General features: G+C 48.9%; 1 protein-coding gene across 3 annotated transcripts in view; it reads right to left on the reverse strand.

Moving 5' to 3' along the window:
* Positions 1-19556, reverse strand: part of GAB2 (GRB2 associated binding protein 2) — a 195240-nt gene that overhangs the window by 73482 nt on the left and 102202 nt on the right. For all 3 annotated transcript variants that reach the window (XM_039497102.1, XM_039497103.1, XM_039497104.1), the window contains exon 2: positions 7244-7544. In XM_039497102.1, the coding sequence (XP_039353036.1) occupies positions 7244-7544 (301 nt within the window). The remainder of the gene's footprint in view (positions 1-7243; positions 7545-19556) is intronic.

The raw sequence follows: 19556 nt of genomic DNA on the forward strand, positions 1-19556 counted from the left end.
TGCAATAAACTGGATAGCCCCCACTCTGCTGCTGGGCTTCTGCCTGCATTGTCTCCTAATTAGTGAAAGGGTGGTTTACGGAATGTAGTTTTGGAATGTGGTTCGGTTTATAGGTTTGAGGGGGGGGCCACGGGGAAGGGGTTAGGGCTGGCGAGGGGTTCCCACTCCCTTCCCAAACTCCCTTGCGAAACTCCCTGTTAGCAGCCCCTGGTCGCTTGTGCATGGCTTAATAAAGCCCTGGCCTGAGTGAATGCCCCGCCCCCTGATTAAGGCTCAGCCAATTACCAGAGGCTTCGAGCTTTCAAACCTGCCTCCAACTGCCAGCCAGAGCCAGGGGCGGCTCTAGAGCCCAGCGGGGCAAGCACCCGCCTGGGGCGGCCCTTTCCCAGGGGGGCGGCAGGCTGGGCCGGTGGACCTGCCGCAGTCATGCCTGCAGGAGGTCCACCGGAGCCCGGGGACGACCGGACCTGCCGCAGTCATGCCTGCGGGAGGTCCACCGGAGCCCCGGGACGACCGGACCTGCTGCAGGCATGACTGCGGACGGTTCGCTGGTCCCGCGGCTCGGCTGGACCTCCCGCAGGCATGACTGCGGCAGCTCAACCGGAGCCGCCGGACCAGCGAACCGTCCGCAGCCGCGGGAGGTCCAGCTGAGCCGCGCGACCAGCGGACCCTCCACAGTCATGCCCGCGGCAGGTCCGCTGCTCCCGCGGCTCGGGGGCGCCTCCCGGGCATGATTGCTTGGGGCGGCCAAATTTGTAGAGCCGCCCCTGGCCAGAGCACACGGTCCCTCAAACAACCAAACAACCAAACAGACTGACAAACACAAGCTCAGCACACAGCAAGTAACCCCCAAACACAAACAAACACACACTACAGACAGTCACTTACCCCACAGATGCTGTATTAGCTCCTCCTTCACCTGGAGAACCAGTTGTGGCCTGATAATAAAGGAGAAGCCTCCAGAGAGGCAAAGGAGGAGAGAGGGCGGACAGCTCAGAGAAGAGGATGCCTGCCTGCCTGCCTGCCTGGCCCCAGAAGGAGGGCTGTGAGCCCTCTGAACCAAGGGGGAGAAGAGGCGTACTGTGAAGCAGAGCTGGAAACTGGCTACAAGTGGGCTGGGGGAAGCTGGCCCTAGTCACAGCACAGGTCCCAAAGCAGGAGAGTGATGGGACTTCTGAACCAAGGAGAGGAACCCTTGCCTTAACCACAACAGAGGCACTAATCAGGAGAGCTGTGGGAATCCTGAGACGAGGAGAGGAAGTGTCTGGGTCTGAGGGGCCAACCTGTCTGCATTTTGAACAGACTTAATAAGTAAGACCCCACAAGGGGGAATTGTACTTTAAGTATCTTGGTGTGTGTGCAAATTATTGCAAGACCCTGAGGACCCTAAGTTAAGCCCCATTGGACCAGATCAGCAGCTGGCAAAAATCAGCAAAGCTCCAGTGTTTTGGCTTTTGGCTATACCTATTTACACCAGCTTAAGATCTGGTGAAAGGATTTTGACCTAGGTTAGGGAGAGTCTGCCAGGGTCCCTGGCAGGGGCCTATGGCAGAACAGATAATAATTTCACGAGTGTGTCAAACTGGGTGCCAGAGAGGTCAGATGACCTGCCCAATGTCACTGAGTGCGTTAGAGAAGTGGGAGACCCAGGACACTCCCAGCGCTGTGATGTAACCACTAGCTAACATTCCCACCCGCTGAATTGTGATTTACTCACCATCTCCCAGAGCTCTGCTGCTGGTCGACCGGACTAATGATCAGGACTTGTTCTGTATCAGTGAGCACTGGCTGAGCCCAGAGGAGGATTTCAGCTTACTTTTAGAGCTACATAGATCAGGGTCTGTAGCAGAGATGGAGGAGGTGGCAGAGGTGTAGTCAGGGAAGGCTGTTTGTTCCACTGGATGGGACATAAGGTTGGGAACCAGGAGACCTGGGCTATTTCCAGTTGGGATCAGACTTGTTCTGTGGCCTTTGGTAAGTCCCATGACCTCTCTGTACCATCAATCACTGCAACAAATGGAGCTAATGTGCTACACAGAGTGAGTGTAACAAAAATAGAACTGTACTGTCTTCCTCCCGATAAATCCCTGCTGTCACGGGAACAGTACAATATGGATTCTCACTGTATGTCGACTCATCATTAAGTAGGGTAAATTTGGTCTGAGTTTGATTGTGCTCTAGGATGGATTAATCAGGCCTGAGACCAGAATGAGCATCATAAAGCTTGCACATCACAGTGTCGCATTGCATTCAATGACCTATTGCGATGCAAATTCTGTGTTCTTCTGGAGTGAAGGGCCCAAGTCCATGGGCAGAAATGGGAGAGCTCAAAACCAGACCTTGGCTCCAAATAGCCAGGGGATCATTGTGCACTGGCTTTCAGTTAGCAGGTGTGGCAATTACCAGGTGCAGTCTAGTTTTTGTTTTGTTTTTTTTAATAGCACCAATGCCGCTTTAGTGAAAGCTCTGAATAATTCCACGGTGCAATCTGAATTTGAACATCTCTTCTAACGCCTTGGGATGTGTCTGCTGAGTTTGACATTGCAGACCATCAGAGCCCTTTTTAAGACTGACTCAGAAATTGTGCTTGGCAGGCTGGCACTGCATTGAATGGCTTCTTTTCCTACAGGATTCACCAACAGCTATTTTGTGTCAAGAAGGAATTTTTGTTCCTCTTTGCTGATGTCATGCCAGGGTCCTTCAATGACCTACTTCTGGACCTCTGCAGTTTAACAATCCTTTTGCTCCCTTGGGGGTGAGTTTATTCGTAAGCACAGGCTTGTTTTTCACTATGAGGTTGATGATATCCAGACTTATATTATGCTTAAGTCCAGTATTGATTCCGCTATCTCTGGCTTGTTTTGCTAAATAGGAAAACTCTGTCTGCAATAAAATTTCTTCCAGTTTAATGCAAGCAAAACAGCAACTACTGTGATCGGGTCTGCTCTAGCTCTTGAAAAAGGTGTCTGCTGTTAAACTGAATCCTGATGGCCATGAAATTATCATCAGATCGGAATGAAATTTATTTAGCCTGAACTTTCTTTGTAAATTTATGTTTGCAAGATTATCAAGGGTTCTTTATACCACTCATACAAAATCATTGCCAAGGTGACGTCCTGTTTCATGCGTCAGCCGCTGAAGGTTGGGTTTGTGCTCTTGTGACGCTTTGTTTGCTATCCTGCCTGACAACCTTTCGGCAGGGTTTAGTTTGTGCAGATTGCAGCTGCTCCATTATTGACCAAAATGAATTAAAGTCGGTTACTATTATTGGTTGCATTATTATGATAGCATCTGTGAAGCCCAAGCAACCATCAGGGCCTCCTCGTGCTAGACATGTAGCAAAGAAGATAGTCCTTGCCCTGGAGAGCTTACAATCTGTGTATCAGATAGAATGCATCAGGTGGAAAGAAAGGACAAATGGGGTGGGGTGAGGGGGCTGAAAGGATGAGGTAATAATCAAACAGAGTTTAACAGAAAAACAGTGGTCTCAGCTCACCACTTGCGTACATAATGCCATAAGGGAGTGATAATGTAGGCATCACAATAGAGGTAGGTTTTAAGGAGGATTTAAAAGAGGATAAGGTGGTGATTTCATGATTCCTGTGTGACGAAATGGAAATTTTTGGTAATATTTTTATGAGGTCTATGTGTAGCTCAGTTTCCCCCTATACTTTGCATTTCTACCTGGGAGGAAACAGGATTAAGTCTGCTCTGAGGGCAGACCAAGAGACACAGGGCATGTCTACACTACCACATATGTCGGTATAACTTATGTCGCTCAGGGGTGCGAATAAGCCACCCCCCTGAGCAACATAAGTCACTCCGACCTAAGTGCCAGTGTGGACAGCACTATATTGGTGGGAGAGGTTCTCTCATTGACCTAGCTACCACCGCTCATTGGGGGTGGATTAATTAAGTTGACGGGAACATAGGCATCGACTCCATGGGTGCTTTGGGGCTGCAGTACCCATGGGGAAAAATTAGTGGGTGCTCTGCACCCACTGGCAGCCAAGCTTCCCTCCCCCCCACCCCATCTCATCCTCTCCCGCTGGGAGCACTGCATCCCTGTTCCTCTGCCTACCTCCCAGTATTTCCCGCCCAGCCACCGCCAAACAGCTGTTTGGCAGCGTTAGCACACTCCGGGAGGGAGGGGGAGGAGCGGGAACAGGGTGCGCTCAGGGGAGGAGGTGGGGCCGGGGCAGGGCCTCCTGGAAGAGGTGGAGGGGGCAGGGCCAGGGGGAAAGCAGGGGTCGAGCACCCACGTGAAAGAGGGGAAGTCAGCGCCTATGGACGGGAGAGCTCTCTCCTGTCGGCTTAGAGCAGCTACACTACAGAGCTTACAGTGACACAAGTGCATCGATATAGCCATGGCCTTAGGTGTGTGTGTGTCACCCAGCGGTCTGAGCAAACTGAATGGGTCAGTAAGAGGACTGGCTGAGGCCAACCCATAGCAATGGAAAATGCGAGAAGACCATGGAAAACCACAATGGCCAGAACATTGACACACCTAGCAATCAATGACCCAGAGGAAGAGGCTTTTCCTCACCTCTCAGCTGGGGTTGTGAACTCAGCATGGCCCTGCCTGGAGAACACAAAACACCAGGAGGTGACCGGCAAGGAATAAAGAGTTGGTTTCTGAATGAGGCTGGTGGCTGTCTCCTGGGACTGACTAAGGAGGTCAGAGAGAGAGAGACTGACATGGAGTTCACCTCAGTTTGGCTGGTGAATTGCTTTGGCTTGACCAGAATGGCCTATGCTTTAATCTCGATGTCTCTGTGCTAACCTAAGGGCTTCCAGTGCTGTGGGCCAGTTGACTAATAAATCCTACTTTGTTTCGAAAATGCTGCTTAGGTGTCAGTGCTAATGCTAGCTGGGGTGCATTAGTCCCTGAGGAGCGGACACATCTCTGCCAGGTGTCTAGCTCAGTTGAACTCGTGGGGCAGAATTCACGGTGTGAAGCAGGCATGCTGGGGCCCAGAGGCTTGAGGCGAGGAGGTGGTGGGGCTGCAGGACCTACCCTGAAGGAAGAGTGGGATCCCTTGGGGGTCTGCCACACTTGGGGTACCTCCAAGACACTGTTTAGAAGCTGGGCGTAGCACCAATCCAGCAGATCTGTGACATCGTGATAGGGAAGTGGTCCCCAAACTTTTCTTATTGCACCCTCCCCTTATCCCTGTGCCCCGCCTGGGAGCTGAAACTGGGGCCACAGCTGGGGGCAGGTCTGGGGCTGGGAGTGGAGCTGCAGCCGAGGGCAGGGCTGGGGCTGGGAGCAGAGTCACAGCTGGGGGCCGAGGCTGGTGGCACGGCTGGGGCCAGGAGTGGTGCCATGGCTGGGGGCCAAGCCTGGGGCCAGGGCTGGAAGCCAGGGCTGCAGCTGAGGGCTGAGGCTGGGGGCTGAGTGGCACTCCCTTCCTACCCCCCTTCGAGGCTGGCTCGGGCCCTGCTGCGCCCCCTGAATTTTCCTCCATGCCCCCCAGGGGGCGCACCTCACAGTTTGGAGACCTGTGATAGGGAGTTTTTGATGGACATATTACGCCATCCTTCATCTATATTCACTGGCAGTGGGCTCAAGGCAGCATCGATTCTGAAAGTTCGACCTTGCCTGATGCTCCCTTGTTTAGCTGGTTCAACAGTCCTGGTTGCCACTGCACCCCAAGACATGGGCCAGAAGTTGATTGTTATATTAGGGCTCCCCAAATGTCCTTAGGTCAGGTTAGATACGTACCCAAAAGGCATTCGCAACGCAGGGGACACCAGCAGATATTAGAAAGAATAATGGAATTGGGAGACACTCGCAGGATCCCCCTGCTGCCTAAGTATCTCAGCCTGTGCCCCTTTCCAGACGGCACTGCCTTTCTTCCATGGCCCTTTTAGCTGCCTGCGTTGTAGGGGAACCTGAAGGGCATTGTGGTGTCTTTTCACCACGCTACAAATGTTGCCTGGTGTGACATTGAAAAGAAACATCCCTGCTCAGCCAGTGCATGTGTGAAACACTGACAGGGGCTGTGCTGTCACTGCAGGTCTGCGTAGACCCTCTCTGGGCAACACAGAGAAAACGGGCAACACCGGCACAAACCAGAAATCAACAGTATTGTGTGCAGCTGAGGACGCCTTTAGTGCTGGTGAATCAAATGCGACTCTCCTATTACACAGAACTCCACCTGTTTTTACCTGTCAGCTGCTGCCAGTGTCTCACCTGGGTCCAACAGGGACCATGTTTAGGGATGGATAGGTAACTGATTCCCCTTGACCCAATCACTCCTTGGCTAAGCCTGCCAACTGCAGAGGTGGTTCTGTGATGTGGACAGGATACAATGTTTCTTCTAGAATTTTCCCCCATTAGCCTGTCTCCTCCATTTGATCCCACCCACGTCAATCAGCTAAACGAAACCTTTGAAGGAGAGGATGTCCCACTGCCAAGGCCCAAAGCCCTTGAAGAGACTGCTGACAACAACTGAGAATGTAGAAAATATACCTTATAAGGCTCAAACCTGGGACAGAGAGGTAAAAAGATGGGAAAGAAAAATCTTATGAATGGTGTGCTCTACTGCATGCCATTCTGAACTATCTGTACGTTACATCTCATCTGACTTAGCCCATTAAACCTCCCTGACATCTCAAAACCATGCTCTTCGTTACATCCTAGCTATCTATGGTTTTATAAGGTCACTCATCACCTTGGTATGGAAGTGCCTTTCTGATGGGGAACTGAAGCATGGAGAGTGATTCAGTGACTTGCCTAAGGTCACCCGGGAAGCCTGCAGCAGAGCACTTCAATCTCAAGAATCCCAAGTCAGTGCCTTTAACTACAAGACCATCCATTACTGTGCCACTGAAGAAATGATGAACATCAGCTCCTGGAAATGGCAAGCTGAGCGAGCTTCAGTGTTGGGGAAAGGATGGAAGACAGAAAGCTACAGTGAGAATTAATGAGGGAGCAGGCAGGATCAAAGCCTGCTGCCATGCTGTGGAAGTCAGAGAAGTGCTGGAAGGCTGGGAGGAATCTGGAACTCCTGGGTGGGAAACACTGGAGAAAACTTCCCATTTAGAAATTAAAAGGCCCATTCCTGCTTCCATTGACATCAGTGGGAACAGAAACAGGGCTCAAGCCCTCTAACTCACACTCCAATCTAACAGAGAAGCTGGATTCCCAAGGGGAAGAGTTGGGGTCTAGCCTCCTTTCTAGAGCACAGTCTGACACGTGAGGCAATATTTCATATTCCAGACATAACTCTCACTGTACCTGCGTTCTCCTCAGACTGGTTGAAGCCACAGATCTGGCAGATACTGCGAACCCACTTGTTCATGTCCTCCTCCGTCTCGGCCACCAGGTAGAAAGTCCTGTCGCTGGTCTTGATGTCGAAGACGTAGCTGTCCTGCAGCTCCTTCTTGTTGAAGGTCAGCCCTGCATCCACCTGCTCACAGAAGTTGAGGTTGATCACACGCAGAGGCTTCTTGGAGTGGTCATTCTTGTAGTACTCCAGGACGTCCGGGTCACCGCTCATCCGACCGCTGCGCAAGATGAACCAACGTTTCTTCCATGCCTGAGGACCAAAGAGAAACAGTTTTACCCCTCCGAAAATACAGAGATCCCGCTGGCCAGCATTCCCCATTACGCAAGTCACTTAAAACTGCACCGGGGAACATACGGCAGCGTTGGGCAGGCAGTGCGAATGAACTGGGAGACATAAGTTATCTGACAGAGTGGTTATGGGTTGATCCTGAGAGGTCCTGCCTACCACATCACACAAAGGGACCCCAAGTGACCTTGCCGAAGACCACGGAAAGTTTCCAAGTCAGGACTAGAATTTAGGAAGTCCTCGATCACACTGCGATATTCAGCTGAGTGTCCCACGAATGTCTTGTGTCTCTCTGGGTATGTCTACACTGCAATGATGATGTTTGCCACTTATGGACAAGCCTGCCCGGAACTCTAGGTAGTTACTTGGGTGCTAGCCTGTGCTGAAGTCCGTGGTACCACGGCTTCACTGCTCCGCTGCCCACACTAGCTAGGTTGAAGCTAGCTAGGGTACATCTACACAAGCTGCACTCACACCCTGTGATTGCAACGTAGTCACACTCTCAATGCCAAGTGATCTGCAGGAAGATGTTAGCAGCAATAATCATGATGAAATACATTTCAGTAATGCAAAAGCACCGCATCCGCTTTGATACAATGCCTCAGGGAGGCTGCCTTTCTTAGATATCCCCGAGAGGCGTTCTATCGAGGCTTTACAGTAGCAGGGTATGCGTCAGAGAGCTGCCTACCCCGTGCATGTTTAAATGCCAGTATTTCAGAGGCAAACAAAGCCAACGTGAAGCTGCTGTTTTTTAATATCGGGAATCGTGCCAGGAAGATCTGTGGAGAATCCAAGCTTCACTTGTTTGCAAAATCTTCTGTTTCCTGAAATGTATCAAATTCCGTAGCAAAGAAAATGTTATTCGTTCTCAAAGAACCATCCCTGTCAAGACTAACCCCAGGAACAGCCCCTGGCGGTTTATGGTGCCCTAGGCAAACTGGAAAATAAATGTGACTCATGACTCGCCGATTGCTCATGTAATGAACGTTTTGGTGTCCCCAATATTTTCCTCCCATAAGCAAACACCTGTTTTGTACGTAGGAAAGTGCTGGCTGAGTGAGACATGCTTGAAGGGCTGGTTTTCAGATCATATGCCTTTTGCCAAGAAGCACATGTGTTCACAGAATGCATATTGGCCCAGCTGCTGGAGGCAGAGAGCAGGAATTAATCTGTGACCTGAGCTGGAATGTAAAAAACCCAAAACAAAACTGGGCTGTCACGTTAGCTCTGAAGCAATCTTGTGAAACATGCTCAGAAGAGACCGGTGTTCAGCCTGCTGCCTGGGCTTGGGAGATGCCTAGCAGGATTACTTATATTTAGCATTTTCTAGTAGGGCTAAATTGTGGCTCTAAAGAATAGTCTTTATGGGGATGTGGTACGGAAGTCCCCCAGCCCAGCAAGAGCTCATCCGATTCCAGCCCAATTTTGCAGACACTGTAGGTTTGTATAGAGGTCCTTTAAGCACCGAGTGCTCATCCCAGCTAAATAAAATCCACGAGAAGCAGAGTGATCTCATGGCTGCAACCCAGTTTGAGGACTCCTAAGTCCAAATCCTGATTGTGACAGATTCCCTCTGTGGTCTTGGGCAGGTCACTTACCCGCTCTGTGCCTCAGTTTCCCCATTCTGTGTGAGGTGAATAATAATCCTGCTTTATCCAGCTCACAAGAGTTCTGGGAAGGTGGATTTGCTCATGTTTGTACATCATTTTGAACACGCAAAATAAGTGCTAAATATTATGATTAACAGAATTTAAACCCAGATGGGATGATTATGATCCTCTAGTCTGACCTACATAACGTAGACCATAGATTTCATCCAGAGATAGACCTTCCAAAGTTTGTCCAGCGCTATCCCCACATACGTCTGTATCCTGTTGCTATTATAAAATGGCACAACAGCATGGAAAGCACTTCAGGAGAGGAAATAATTGATTTCTGGCTCTTCCTTAAGATTGTATATTATGATCTTACAATGTGGTGAACTCAGCTTTCAAGGAGTCAGTTGGCACCGGTAGATGCTCAGCACATTTCAGGATCTGGCCCTTGTGTGTAATCACTATGCTTGGAAGTAGAGTTGGGCCCAAGCTGCAATGTTTGACTCCAGATCCAGGGCAGATGGAGGGTTTTGATTTGGTTCATTACAGACATGCGATCCAGCTGTGGAGTTCAGATCTCGGTCAGGCTTCTCTCCCCTGCTCTGATCCCTTTGTGCTGCTCTGGCTGGATCTGGACAGCTGAGAACTTTTGTTGCATGGGGGGAGCTCTCAGCCAGCTCCAGTGCATGGGCATATTGAGGAGGGGGGCATGGATCTGATTAGCGCATGGTATGCTTCAGCATCCCCAGCTAGACCATTGCCAGCTGACATAGGTTAGAGTAGGTCATAGACTGCAGTAACCTAGCCTGGGATTATCCCAGAAAATCAGGGAGCCATAACCAGCTCAGTGATGGTCCCCTTCCCCCTCTCTTACACTGAGTGGATTGTGGTGCAGGAGAGAATCCAGGCTCTAAGTCTGAAAAGGTTCAGGGGTGTTTGGATCCATGGTCCTAGTTTGGGACCATGCTTCCTTGGGAGCTTCAGAGATTTAACCAGGTGTGAATTCTGTTTTGTAACAAATCTTTATTAAACCTTTCTGAGTGTGTTCCTCCTCTGCAGGTACACCTGTCTCTGTTAGTATCCACGCGTGTAGGAAAATGCAGGGCCAGAGTCTTGACTGGTATAAACTGATGCAGCTCCCTTGACTTCATTGGAACTCTGTGAGTTTACACCACCTGAAGATCTATCCCTTCCTCTTCAATCAGTTACATTAAAACCATTTACATCGTACATGCATGAAGGAGAACAAATGTGTTTATGAGAGATAAACTCGGTGTCAAACTTGCATTACATTGACAAAGCTGCATTTGTTGATAAATGGTTTATTGCAGATAGCTCGCTGACCATTTGCCAAGCTAAGTAGAGCTGTTTTCATTTTGTTCCTGAGGTTCACATGCTTTTTTGTTGAATAAATGTCAGTTTTATCTATAAAAACCACAGGCAGTGAACACAAACTCACCCAAAATATTTTGTTTAACAGGCTAAAAGAAAAAAAATGTAGGTACACACATAACAAAGCCCATGACCACATGCATTCTGGACAGCCCCCGTGCTGCTTTGTGATATTTGGTGGCTTTTTTAAAGCCCCAGCTCTTGGAGTCATGGTAATCTCAGCTCTCATTTTTTTAAAAAGTTAATTTTTAGCCCTCATGGTTATGGATAAAAGCTTGAAAATGTGAGCCTTAGTGGCTCAGAAACCAACAGGCAAATAAAAAGAATCCCACATTTATTATTTTAAAAAAACGCATAATTTTAAGACAATCTCATGATTTTTGAATGCTTGGGATTGGCCATGCTGCAGATGCAATGCATCATCTGCACGGACTGAACTCAAGTCCTCCAGCACCAAGGGCCTAGCCCGGGGCCTGAGGTAAGATATTAATTACCATGCGTAATGGGTGGCAGAATCTGGCTTCAAATAAATTTTTTTAAATGTTTCAAATAAATTTGACCCCCCCGGTACCCAAAACTTGTCCAACCGAGGGACACTTTGGTGGCTTGCCAGGAGCCCAAAGGTTGAACCTAATTTCCATAACATGGAGAAGATTGCAGCCACCGTCATCTTTAATACAGGGATGGAAACTACAGCTCTGATCATGCAATGCTTCTGATCTGAGTGACCTATTGAGATGGAACATCACTTGCTGGGACCTGTAGTAGGCTACGTAGCCATATTAATGATGAGGGTGACTATAGTGTGCATGATAGAATTCTCTGCACCTTGGCTGCTACTGATCTGACCCAATTACATGCAGCCAGCAAAAACAAGAGTAGGAGAAAGGAAGCAGAAGTTTTAACTGGAGGGCAGGCACTAGGTTGTATACATTCTGTCTGTCTTAGAACGGCAGAGGAACCTAATCATGCTGGTCTCTAAATACCGCCAGGGCAGAACTGGTACAGCATCATGAGAAAACAGGAGAGGTACATTGAAAACCAGTCTGGAATGGTATTTGCTTTGGCAGCTGTCATGTTATCCCAGAAAAAGGAAACTATGGCCACAACCCTACATGGCTGTGTATTCATAATAAATAATAATACTTCACACTTGAATTACATCAGCTTTCATTTATCAACACCCCACTGACAAGAAAGTTGTGTCCATGTCACTTATATTGGAAGCAATTCAGGCCAGGGACCTAGTCTTGTCTTTGTTGGTAATGAATCATGAATAATGATTGTACTGTAGCTATAAATAAATAATAATCATAATTAATAATAAAGGCAAAAACATCACTCAGTATACTGGAGATGATGTCAGTTACAGAAGATGTGCTGTGAGCCAGCCCTTATCATGCAATGACTTAGGAACTGATGGCATAAGCTGGTATAGAATTCAGATTTTCTTCTCCAGCCTTCCTCTGCAGCATGAGGCACGGGTCACTTGCTGGAGGATTCTCTGCACCCTTGAAGTCTTTAAACCATGATCTGAGGACTTCAGTGGCTCAGACACAGGTTTGATACAGGAGTGGGTGGGTGAGATTCTGTGGGCAGGAGGTCAGACTAGATGATCATAATGATTCATTCTGACCTTGTCTATGAGAAGCAAGGAGGATCTTCCTTAGCTATTATAGCAGTACAGGACTCAGCAGTGCTGATTTCATCCAGTAGAGGACAGTGGTGCACGTACACACTGTACATCTCAGAATAGTACTTATTGTGTCCACTTCATTCTGGTCACTGTTGTAGTGCATTCTGGAAGGCCTGTTCTGGTATTTAGACTAGCTCTGTGAGAATTCAGTGACCCAATTAAGAAAGAAAAACCTCTGCAGTCATTTCTCTGAACAATCAGATTTTCACTTCTCTTCTTATAAAGCCTTATAAATAGCCTTTGTTTGCTTCTCCAAGATGTGTAATCTAATTAGTTTTGCGCTAATTCTCAAACTGGCTGTCGATGCCAGGAAACCAGGCACAGTACAATCTTACAAATGCAGTGGAGCAGCGAATTGTTCAGCAATACAACTCACCAGGCTGGCTTTCAGATTTCAATTCAGCTTGGGAAACAACCACAACCTTCGCTTTGCCATGACTGCTATTAGAGGAACTAAATATATAGGTTGCAGATGGGTTGCCCCATCTGCAACCATTACAGAAAAAAACTAATAGCTCTTTTTTATCTCCTGTTTCTGTGGTTCTTCAATAACAAGACCGCACGCCACTGTCCCTCACAACAGCTTTCTATACTTGCAAACATTTACCCCTTTAGCCTAGCTCCATGAAGAGAACCACCATTAGCTTCCAGGTAATAATACTTAGCACTGAAGAGCTATAGGTCTCACACCACTATACTGGGGGATTATTATCCCCATGTAGTACATGGAGAAACAGAAGAAGAGAGAGGCAAGGTGCCTGCAGCAGAGCTAAGTCTAGAATCCAGGTGTACCCTAAGCATTAAAAAATCATGAGTCAGCCCCCCCAAACCATGACATTCTTTTTTAAAAGATTTTAAAAACACCCAATACATTTGGGGTTCTTGAAGAAGAAGAAGAAGAAGAAAGGTGAGGTTCTCACATAATCATCTGACTCCAGGAGCTGAGTCTTTAATTAAAAACACCAACTAGCATGAGATACGGCAGCACTAGAAAGAGAATTTCTCATCATCACTGACATCAAACCCATTACAACTTCTGCACTACTTTGTTCTGTATCTTATCAATGGACAAACCCATCCAAAGCCCCCTGTAGTCAATTTGAACACAACCTCAGATTGTCGATAAAACCTGGTATCTACTCATACAAACAGAACATGGCCCTGCATGTGAATCTCATTTATTTTCTTACAAATCAGTTTACTGTAGTGTTGTTGTAGCCGCATCAGTCCCAGGATATTAGAGAGACAAAGTGGGTGAGGTACTATCTTTTATCAGACCAACCACTGTTGGTGAAAGAGACAAGCTTTTGTGCTTACATAGAGCTCCTCTTCATGTCTGTTGATATTTTTACAGAAGGAGCAGTTTGCAGTTTCTGTGTAACCTAATCTAGCTCGGCATTCATAATGCTCATCACCATGGCTACTACACTCCTAGTACTACACTCCTAGTCAAATTCCTTTAAGTTACATTGTGTCCCCACCAGCTAAAGAGCAATTTATCAGATTTTACAAGTCTAGCGGGAACTAATGCCTTGTGTCAATTGTCCTTGGAAGGGGAAACGATGCCTGCACTGAAGTATCATAAAAGCAAAGGCTTTGATACTTTAGAGTCTGATCTAAACCCCACTGAATGTCAATGGGAGCCCTTCCATTGGCTTAATGGGATCAGGCTAGATGGATAATGGGCCAAATGCAGAGGGGATGCAAGTGAGGTTCCTTTATGTTTATTTCAGGCCTGATTTAATTCCCTTTGAACTTGGGGGTGAGTTTTTCCATTAACTTCAATGGAGCTGGATCAAGCCCTTAGACTCTGAATTTTGCCCATTGCGTCCATCGTGAGTGAAGTGTCCATAGCAGGTAGAGGTGATGCAGTTTTCCTGCCTGCCTGTCTTTCTGATAGGCTGAGGAGGGATCTTTCTCCTACTTCCTTGAATTTTGTACAACAAAAAGTCAATGAACGTCTATTTCAATTTCTCCCCCATTACATTCTTTACAAAGTTATCTCTTGAGTTTCCATTGTGCCTTGTGGCTTCAGTATCTATTTCCGCCATGTGATCATTCAGACTGTGTTTTCTAGGAGAGGGCCTTTGCTTTGAGTATTTCACTGTTGTAATATAGCCTGCTTGAAGGAAGCCTCTCTGAAGTGATATAGAGCAGTATCATATGCTGCCTTTATGGGTTTGGCCCAGTGTGCTGAGCAGTGAATTTATCTGATTGTTTCATGGGGCTGGAGGTTATTGCCATTCAGATTTAGTTACCTTAGGTTTTCTTAGAGCACCCCAACTTCGTAGTGTCTGGAAGAGATGGGAAGGGAAAGAGTGGGATGAAGTGACTTGCCCAAAGCTCTAGGATAAAGACCAGGTTGACAGCTTGGCCTCTCTGGTACAATGGAACTGTGTCACAGCCAGGTCATGGGTGGCTAGACCTAGTATTCAGAGCCAGAGTCCTCAGTGACAGGACAGGAGTCAAGAGTCAGCTGGGTTGGGATAGCAGGAGACAGGGGCGGCTCCAGGCCCCAGCACGCCAAGCGCGTGCTTGGGGCGGCAAGCCGCGGGGGGCACTCTGCCAGCGCCGCAAGGGCGGCAGGTAGGCTTCCCTCGGCGGCTTGCCTGTGGAGGGTCCACTGGTCCCACGGCTTCGGCGGACCGTCCGCAGGCAAGCCGCGGAAGGCAGCCTGCCTGCCGTGCTTGGGGCGGCAGAATTCCTAGAGCCGCCCCTGGCAGGAGATCAGAAGCAGGAAAGAAACTGGAGATAGGAACTAGAGAGAGGATGGGTCAGGATACCTGGGGGTCTGAGACTGGAGACAAACTGGGGAACCAGAAGTCAATCTGGGTCAAAATGCCAGGAATTCAAACCAGGGAAGCGGGAGCAGGGAGCAGATAGCAGGAAGCACAAGACGCATGCAAACGCTCCACAACCCAGTTGTTCACACCGCTTCCTTTTCCTGCTGCTGGCTTCAGTAGGGCCAATGGGCCAATCAGCCACTCTGGGCCTCTGCCAATCTGACCTCAGGGGCGGAGCCTCACACTGGGGCTGGGCTTCATGGGTCTCAGCTAAGCTATTGCTAGGAGGGCGGAGGATTGGAGTGGGGCTGTGCCCATGGCTGTGTTCAAGACCCCTGGGTTGTGACACTCTACGATAAGAATAAAGCTCATCTATGCAGGAGCTAGAGCTTCTTCAGGGGACCGTCTGTAACTGTGGACCAAATTCCCCCACAAGCTAAGGATCTTCCCCACCTGCGCTACTTTCTGCTCCAAGTCCAAGGTGTGCCTCTTTGACCTTGCCTTCTCTCATATGGATACATAGCAACATGTACATTTAAACACAAGTCCCTACCAAAACAACATCCAGGAGAGAGGATGAGAGAACAAACGACAGGTGACAGAGGCATTGTCATGTTGCTCAACGCATGACTGGAAGGAGCTCAGATACTACAGCAATGAGTGCAGTATAAACACCTATCGAGCATAGAAGATGGGCACACAGCAGGTCAATGGAAGAGCCAGGAAAAGAATGCAGCCCTTTGAAATCCCAGTTTTCTGCTCTAGCCATGGGCCCACACTGTCTCTCACAAAAAACATTCCCTGTTCCCAGTTTGGTTTTCAATTTCCAGTTTTTGCTTATTTCTGGTCCCCTCTATTTCCAGTGTGTGTGAAACCTTTGCGTACTTCTATTTCCCTGGCTATACGAGAGCCACTCATTTCACTCCCATGTAGCTTGATCCAAGGGTTAAATTTGTTCAATAGCTGGGTTGTTTTTTTTTAATGGTGGAGTAGGGCCAGTAGCTTAACAGCTATAAAATGATGTTTGTGTGGTATAAACTTCCACTGTGTGGTCCTTTGTTCATATCAGGCATCTTCTCCACTAAATTATGGCTGTTTAATGGCCTTTAGATCATTTTAAAATATTTTGATTCCTCATACCTTACTTCTTTTTAAGGCAATTCATGAAAAAAGAAAAAAATAACAAAGACCTCCCAGCACAATGTATTCCTCTCAGCCTCTGATCATCAGAACGATTACTTAATTGTTACATGAAGACCCATCTGTGCCTATTATAAGAGGATTCTACTGAACCTCTTAATAGAGCAAGGACATGTTATCCCTCAGAGAACTGTCCAGTTTCCAGATGGATGATACTTGGAAACTGGCTGTTTTATGGGTTTGAGGCCAGATCCTCAGCAAGTAGAAGCTCCATTGGTTTTATGGGCTGCGTGCACAAGGCTGGGGGTGCTTTATCCACAGACAGGAAAAGATTTTTATGAGGCATGCTTGACTGAGTGAACGAGGAAGATTCCTGGTAGGGAGTAAGTAGACTGGGTCAAGAATCTGGCCTCCTCTCTGCCAGGGACCTCCTTGGTGTGCTCCCCATGTGACCTGTTACCAACCAGACAATCAGATTGTGAACTGTGCAACAGGGAAGTAGGGAGGTGGAGCTTGATTCTGGAGGAAGATGTCCATGAAGAGTGGGTGCAAGAAGCAGATACCTGGAGGCTAAGAGGAAGGAGACAGTGGCCCAGGAAAGAATGTTTGCCGGAAAGGGTGCGTCTCTTGGACAGGCAGTTTAGGAGAGAATCAGGGTGTTTGTGGTGAGGGTATGGGCAAGGGAGGCAGGAGGAGCCAGCTGAAGCACACTTATCCTTAGTGATGGAGGGGTTAATGCACGTGTACACTTCCCATTCGGAACAGGAGGCAGGTAATAGCTTGCCCTGGCACATGCAGTGTAGTACTTGCCTTCCCTGCCCGTATCCTAGTTGACATGAAGGGGGAAACTGCAGCAAAAAGATGCTGATAGCATCTAAGCAGGGCATTCAAACTGCCTTTTACTGGTGAGGCAAGGAATTCACTGATAATCATTCAGTCACAGCAATGGCTGATAAGAAGGCCATGGCGATGGCCATTACAGGGAAATAAATTTGAGCAGAGAGAAGAGCATGTGCTTTGCTTATGGGGCAGAATATGGTTAGATGAACGGGTCCGCCTGATCCAGGCACTGTTTCCACCCATACACGTGCTCACCAGAATTGCCAGCATGACCTTCACTGCATTCAGGGCTTGAGTGTCCTGCCTGCCCGTACCACTGGGAGTGTAACCCACTTTAGGACTAGAGCAGGGGTGGCCAATCTGTGGCTCCGGAGCCACATGCGGCTCTTCAGAAGTTAATATGCGGCTCCTTGTACAGGCACCAACACCGGGGCTGGAGCTACAGGTGCCAAATTTCCAATGTGCCGGGGGCTGCTCACTGCTCAGTCCCTGGCTCTGCCACAGGCCCTGCCCCCACTCCACCCCTTCCCGCCCCCTCCCCTGAGCCTGCAGTGCCCTCGCTCCTCTCCCTCCTCCCTAGAGCCTCCTGCACGCCACAAAACAGCTGATCGGGAGGTGCGGGGAAAGAGGGGGAGGCGCTAATCAGTGGGGCTGCCGGTGGGCGGGAGGCGCTGAGAGCGGGGAGGAGGGAGCGGATGGGGGGCTGCTGATGTATTACTGTGGCTCTTTGGCAAGGTACATTGGTAAATTCTGGCTCTTTCTCAGGCTCAGGTTGGCCATGCCTGGATTTGGGCATGGGCCTTTGTCCCCCTGGTGGTTGGTGCACATAAGAGGTGTATGATTCTGCTGCAGCAGGCAACTAAGGGATTTAAGGATAATCCTGGCCCTATCAAAATCCGTGGGAGTTTTGTAGTTGGTTCCCACCCACCCCTTTTTTTTTTAGCGCAAGCAGCAGCAGAATCACTTCTGGCCATCTTTCGGCTGGTGTGAAGAACTGGAACCTTGCCAACCACCTAGAAGGATGGTATTGTGATGTCATTTAGAAGGGGAAGAGGTGGTGTGGTGAACGTAAGAACTACAGGCCAATCTCCTTGTTGTCCATGCCAGGGAAGGGGTTTGCGCATGGTCTGCTGATGTGTTTGGAGCCCCTGCTACACTGGAAGCATGGCCCCCAATAGTCAGGCTTTACGAGGAACAACTCCACATTAGACGCCATTTTGGCCCTCTGCTTGTTGTCGGAGATACAGCATGAGTTCAGGAAGCTGCTGCCTGTGGCGTATGTCATGCTTAAGGCTGGGTTTGATTCGGTTGACCGAGTCGTGCTATGAAAGGCCTTAAAGGGTGTTGGTGTCCCAACCACTCTGCTGGACTTGATTAGCAGCTGCATAACGGAACCACTGCCCGTGTACGTCTTGGGAATCGGATGTCAGCACCTTTTAAATCAGTATCTGGCGCCTTGGCCCCTGCACCCTTTTGTCAGGCAATGGATTTCATAATGCAGCAGACCTTGTGTGTATGTGTCTGAGGACCCTCTTGAAGTTCGTGTCTCACAGGGAGCTGAGCACATTGTCAGCGTGTAATGAATCCTATAAAAGGAGGAATAACACAGCCTATAGGGAACTGGCAAGGAGATGGACCTAGTATGGCCTAGTACAGTCATTTCCCACCTTCTAGCCATGGGCTGGAATCTGATCTTATACCCGTGTAAAATCAGGACCAACTCCACTGACATCAATAGACTGATAACCAGTGGAAAACCTAGCATAGGTGGGAGGAGAATCAGGCCCTACAGTCCCAGGTCTGTATGAGCAGACTACAGTGAAGAGAAAGAAATGGCTCCAAATCCCGCCTGCTTTCACCAGGACTGCTGCCCCCCCGCTCCGTAGTTAATGTGCACGTAAATGGTTTTGTGTCTGCATGAGTCTCCTTTGCAGCAGCTGCCGCTAATACCCCCTCCCCATTTTCATCTGTGACAAACCCCTTCACATAAAGGGACTAACACCCCATTAAACACATTCAGCCCACAGCCCTTGGCCTAGCAGCTTGGCAGAGAGCAGAACTGATTGCGTTTCCCCTGCCAGAGGAATTCACACTCCAGTGATGTGCTGGAAGAGCCGTAACACGTCTAATGGGATGCTGAGTGACCTATCTTGGGGTGAGGGAAAGGAGTTGAGGAGTCTGAGACGGGTCCGCAGTCTCACGAGGAGGCAGTGGTCAGTGGTACTGCACAGGGAATGTGGAAACGGCTCCCCAGATTTCCAGCTCCGTCTGGGGAGGTGAGAGGTGGGGAAACACAGCTCCAGGGGCAAAGGCAGGGCAGTCAATCCTCCAGAGCTGCTCCCGCTGCCTTCTAGGGACTCTGACACTGCCACACTCCAAAAGGAACAGGGTAAGGCCACATGTCCAGAGGAAAGGTCGCTGCTTGGAGGGTGTGGATGTAGTTAAAGGGGAGAACAGACAGGTGAGCCTCTCCTCCACCCTTGGTGCGGAACACTATAAAGTAAAGTCTCACTGGAGAAGACATAGCTAA

This window comes from Mauremys reevesii, linkage group 1 (assembly GCF_016161935.1).
Source record: "Mauremys reevesii isolate NIE-2019 linkage group 1, ASM1616193v1, whole genome shotgun sequence".
Taxonomy (NCBI): Eukaryota; Metazoa; Chordata; order Testudines; family Geoemydidae; genus Mauremys; species Mauremys reevesii.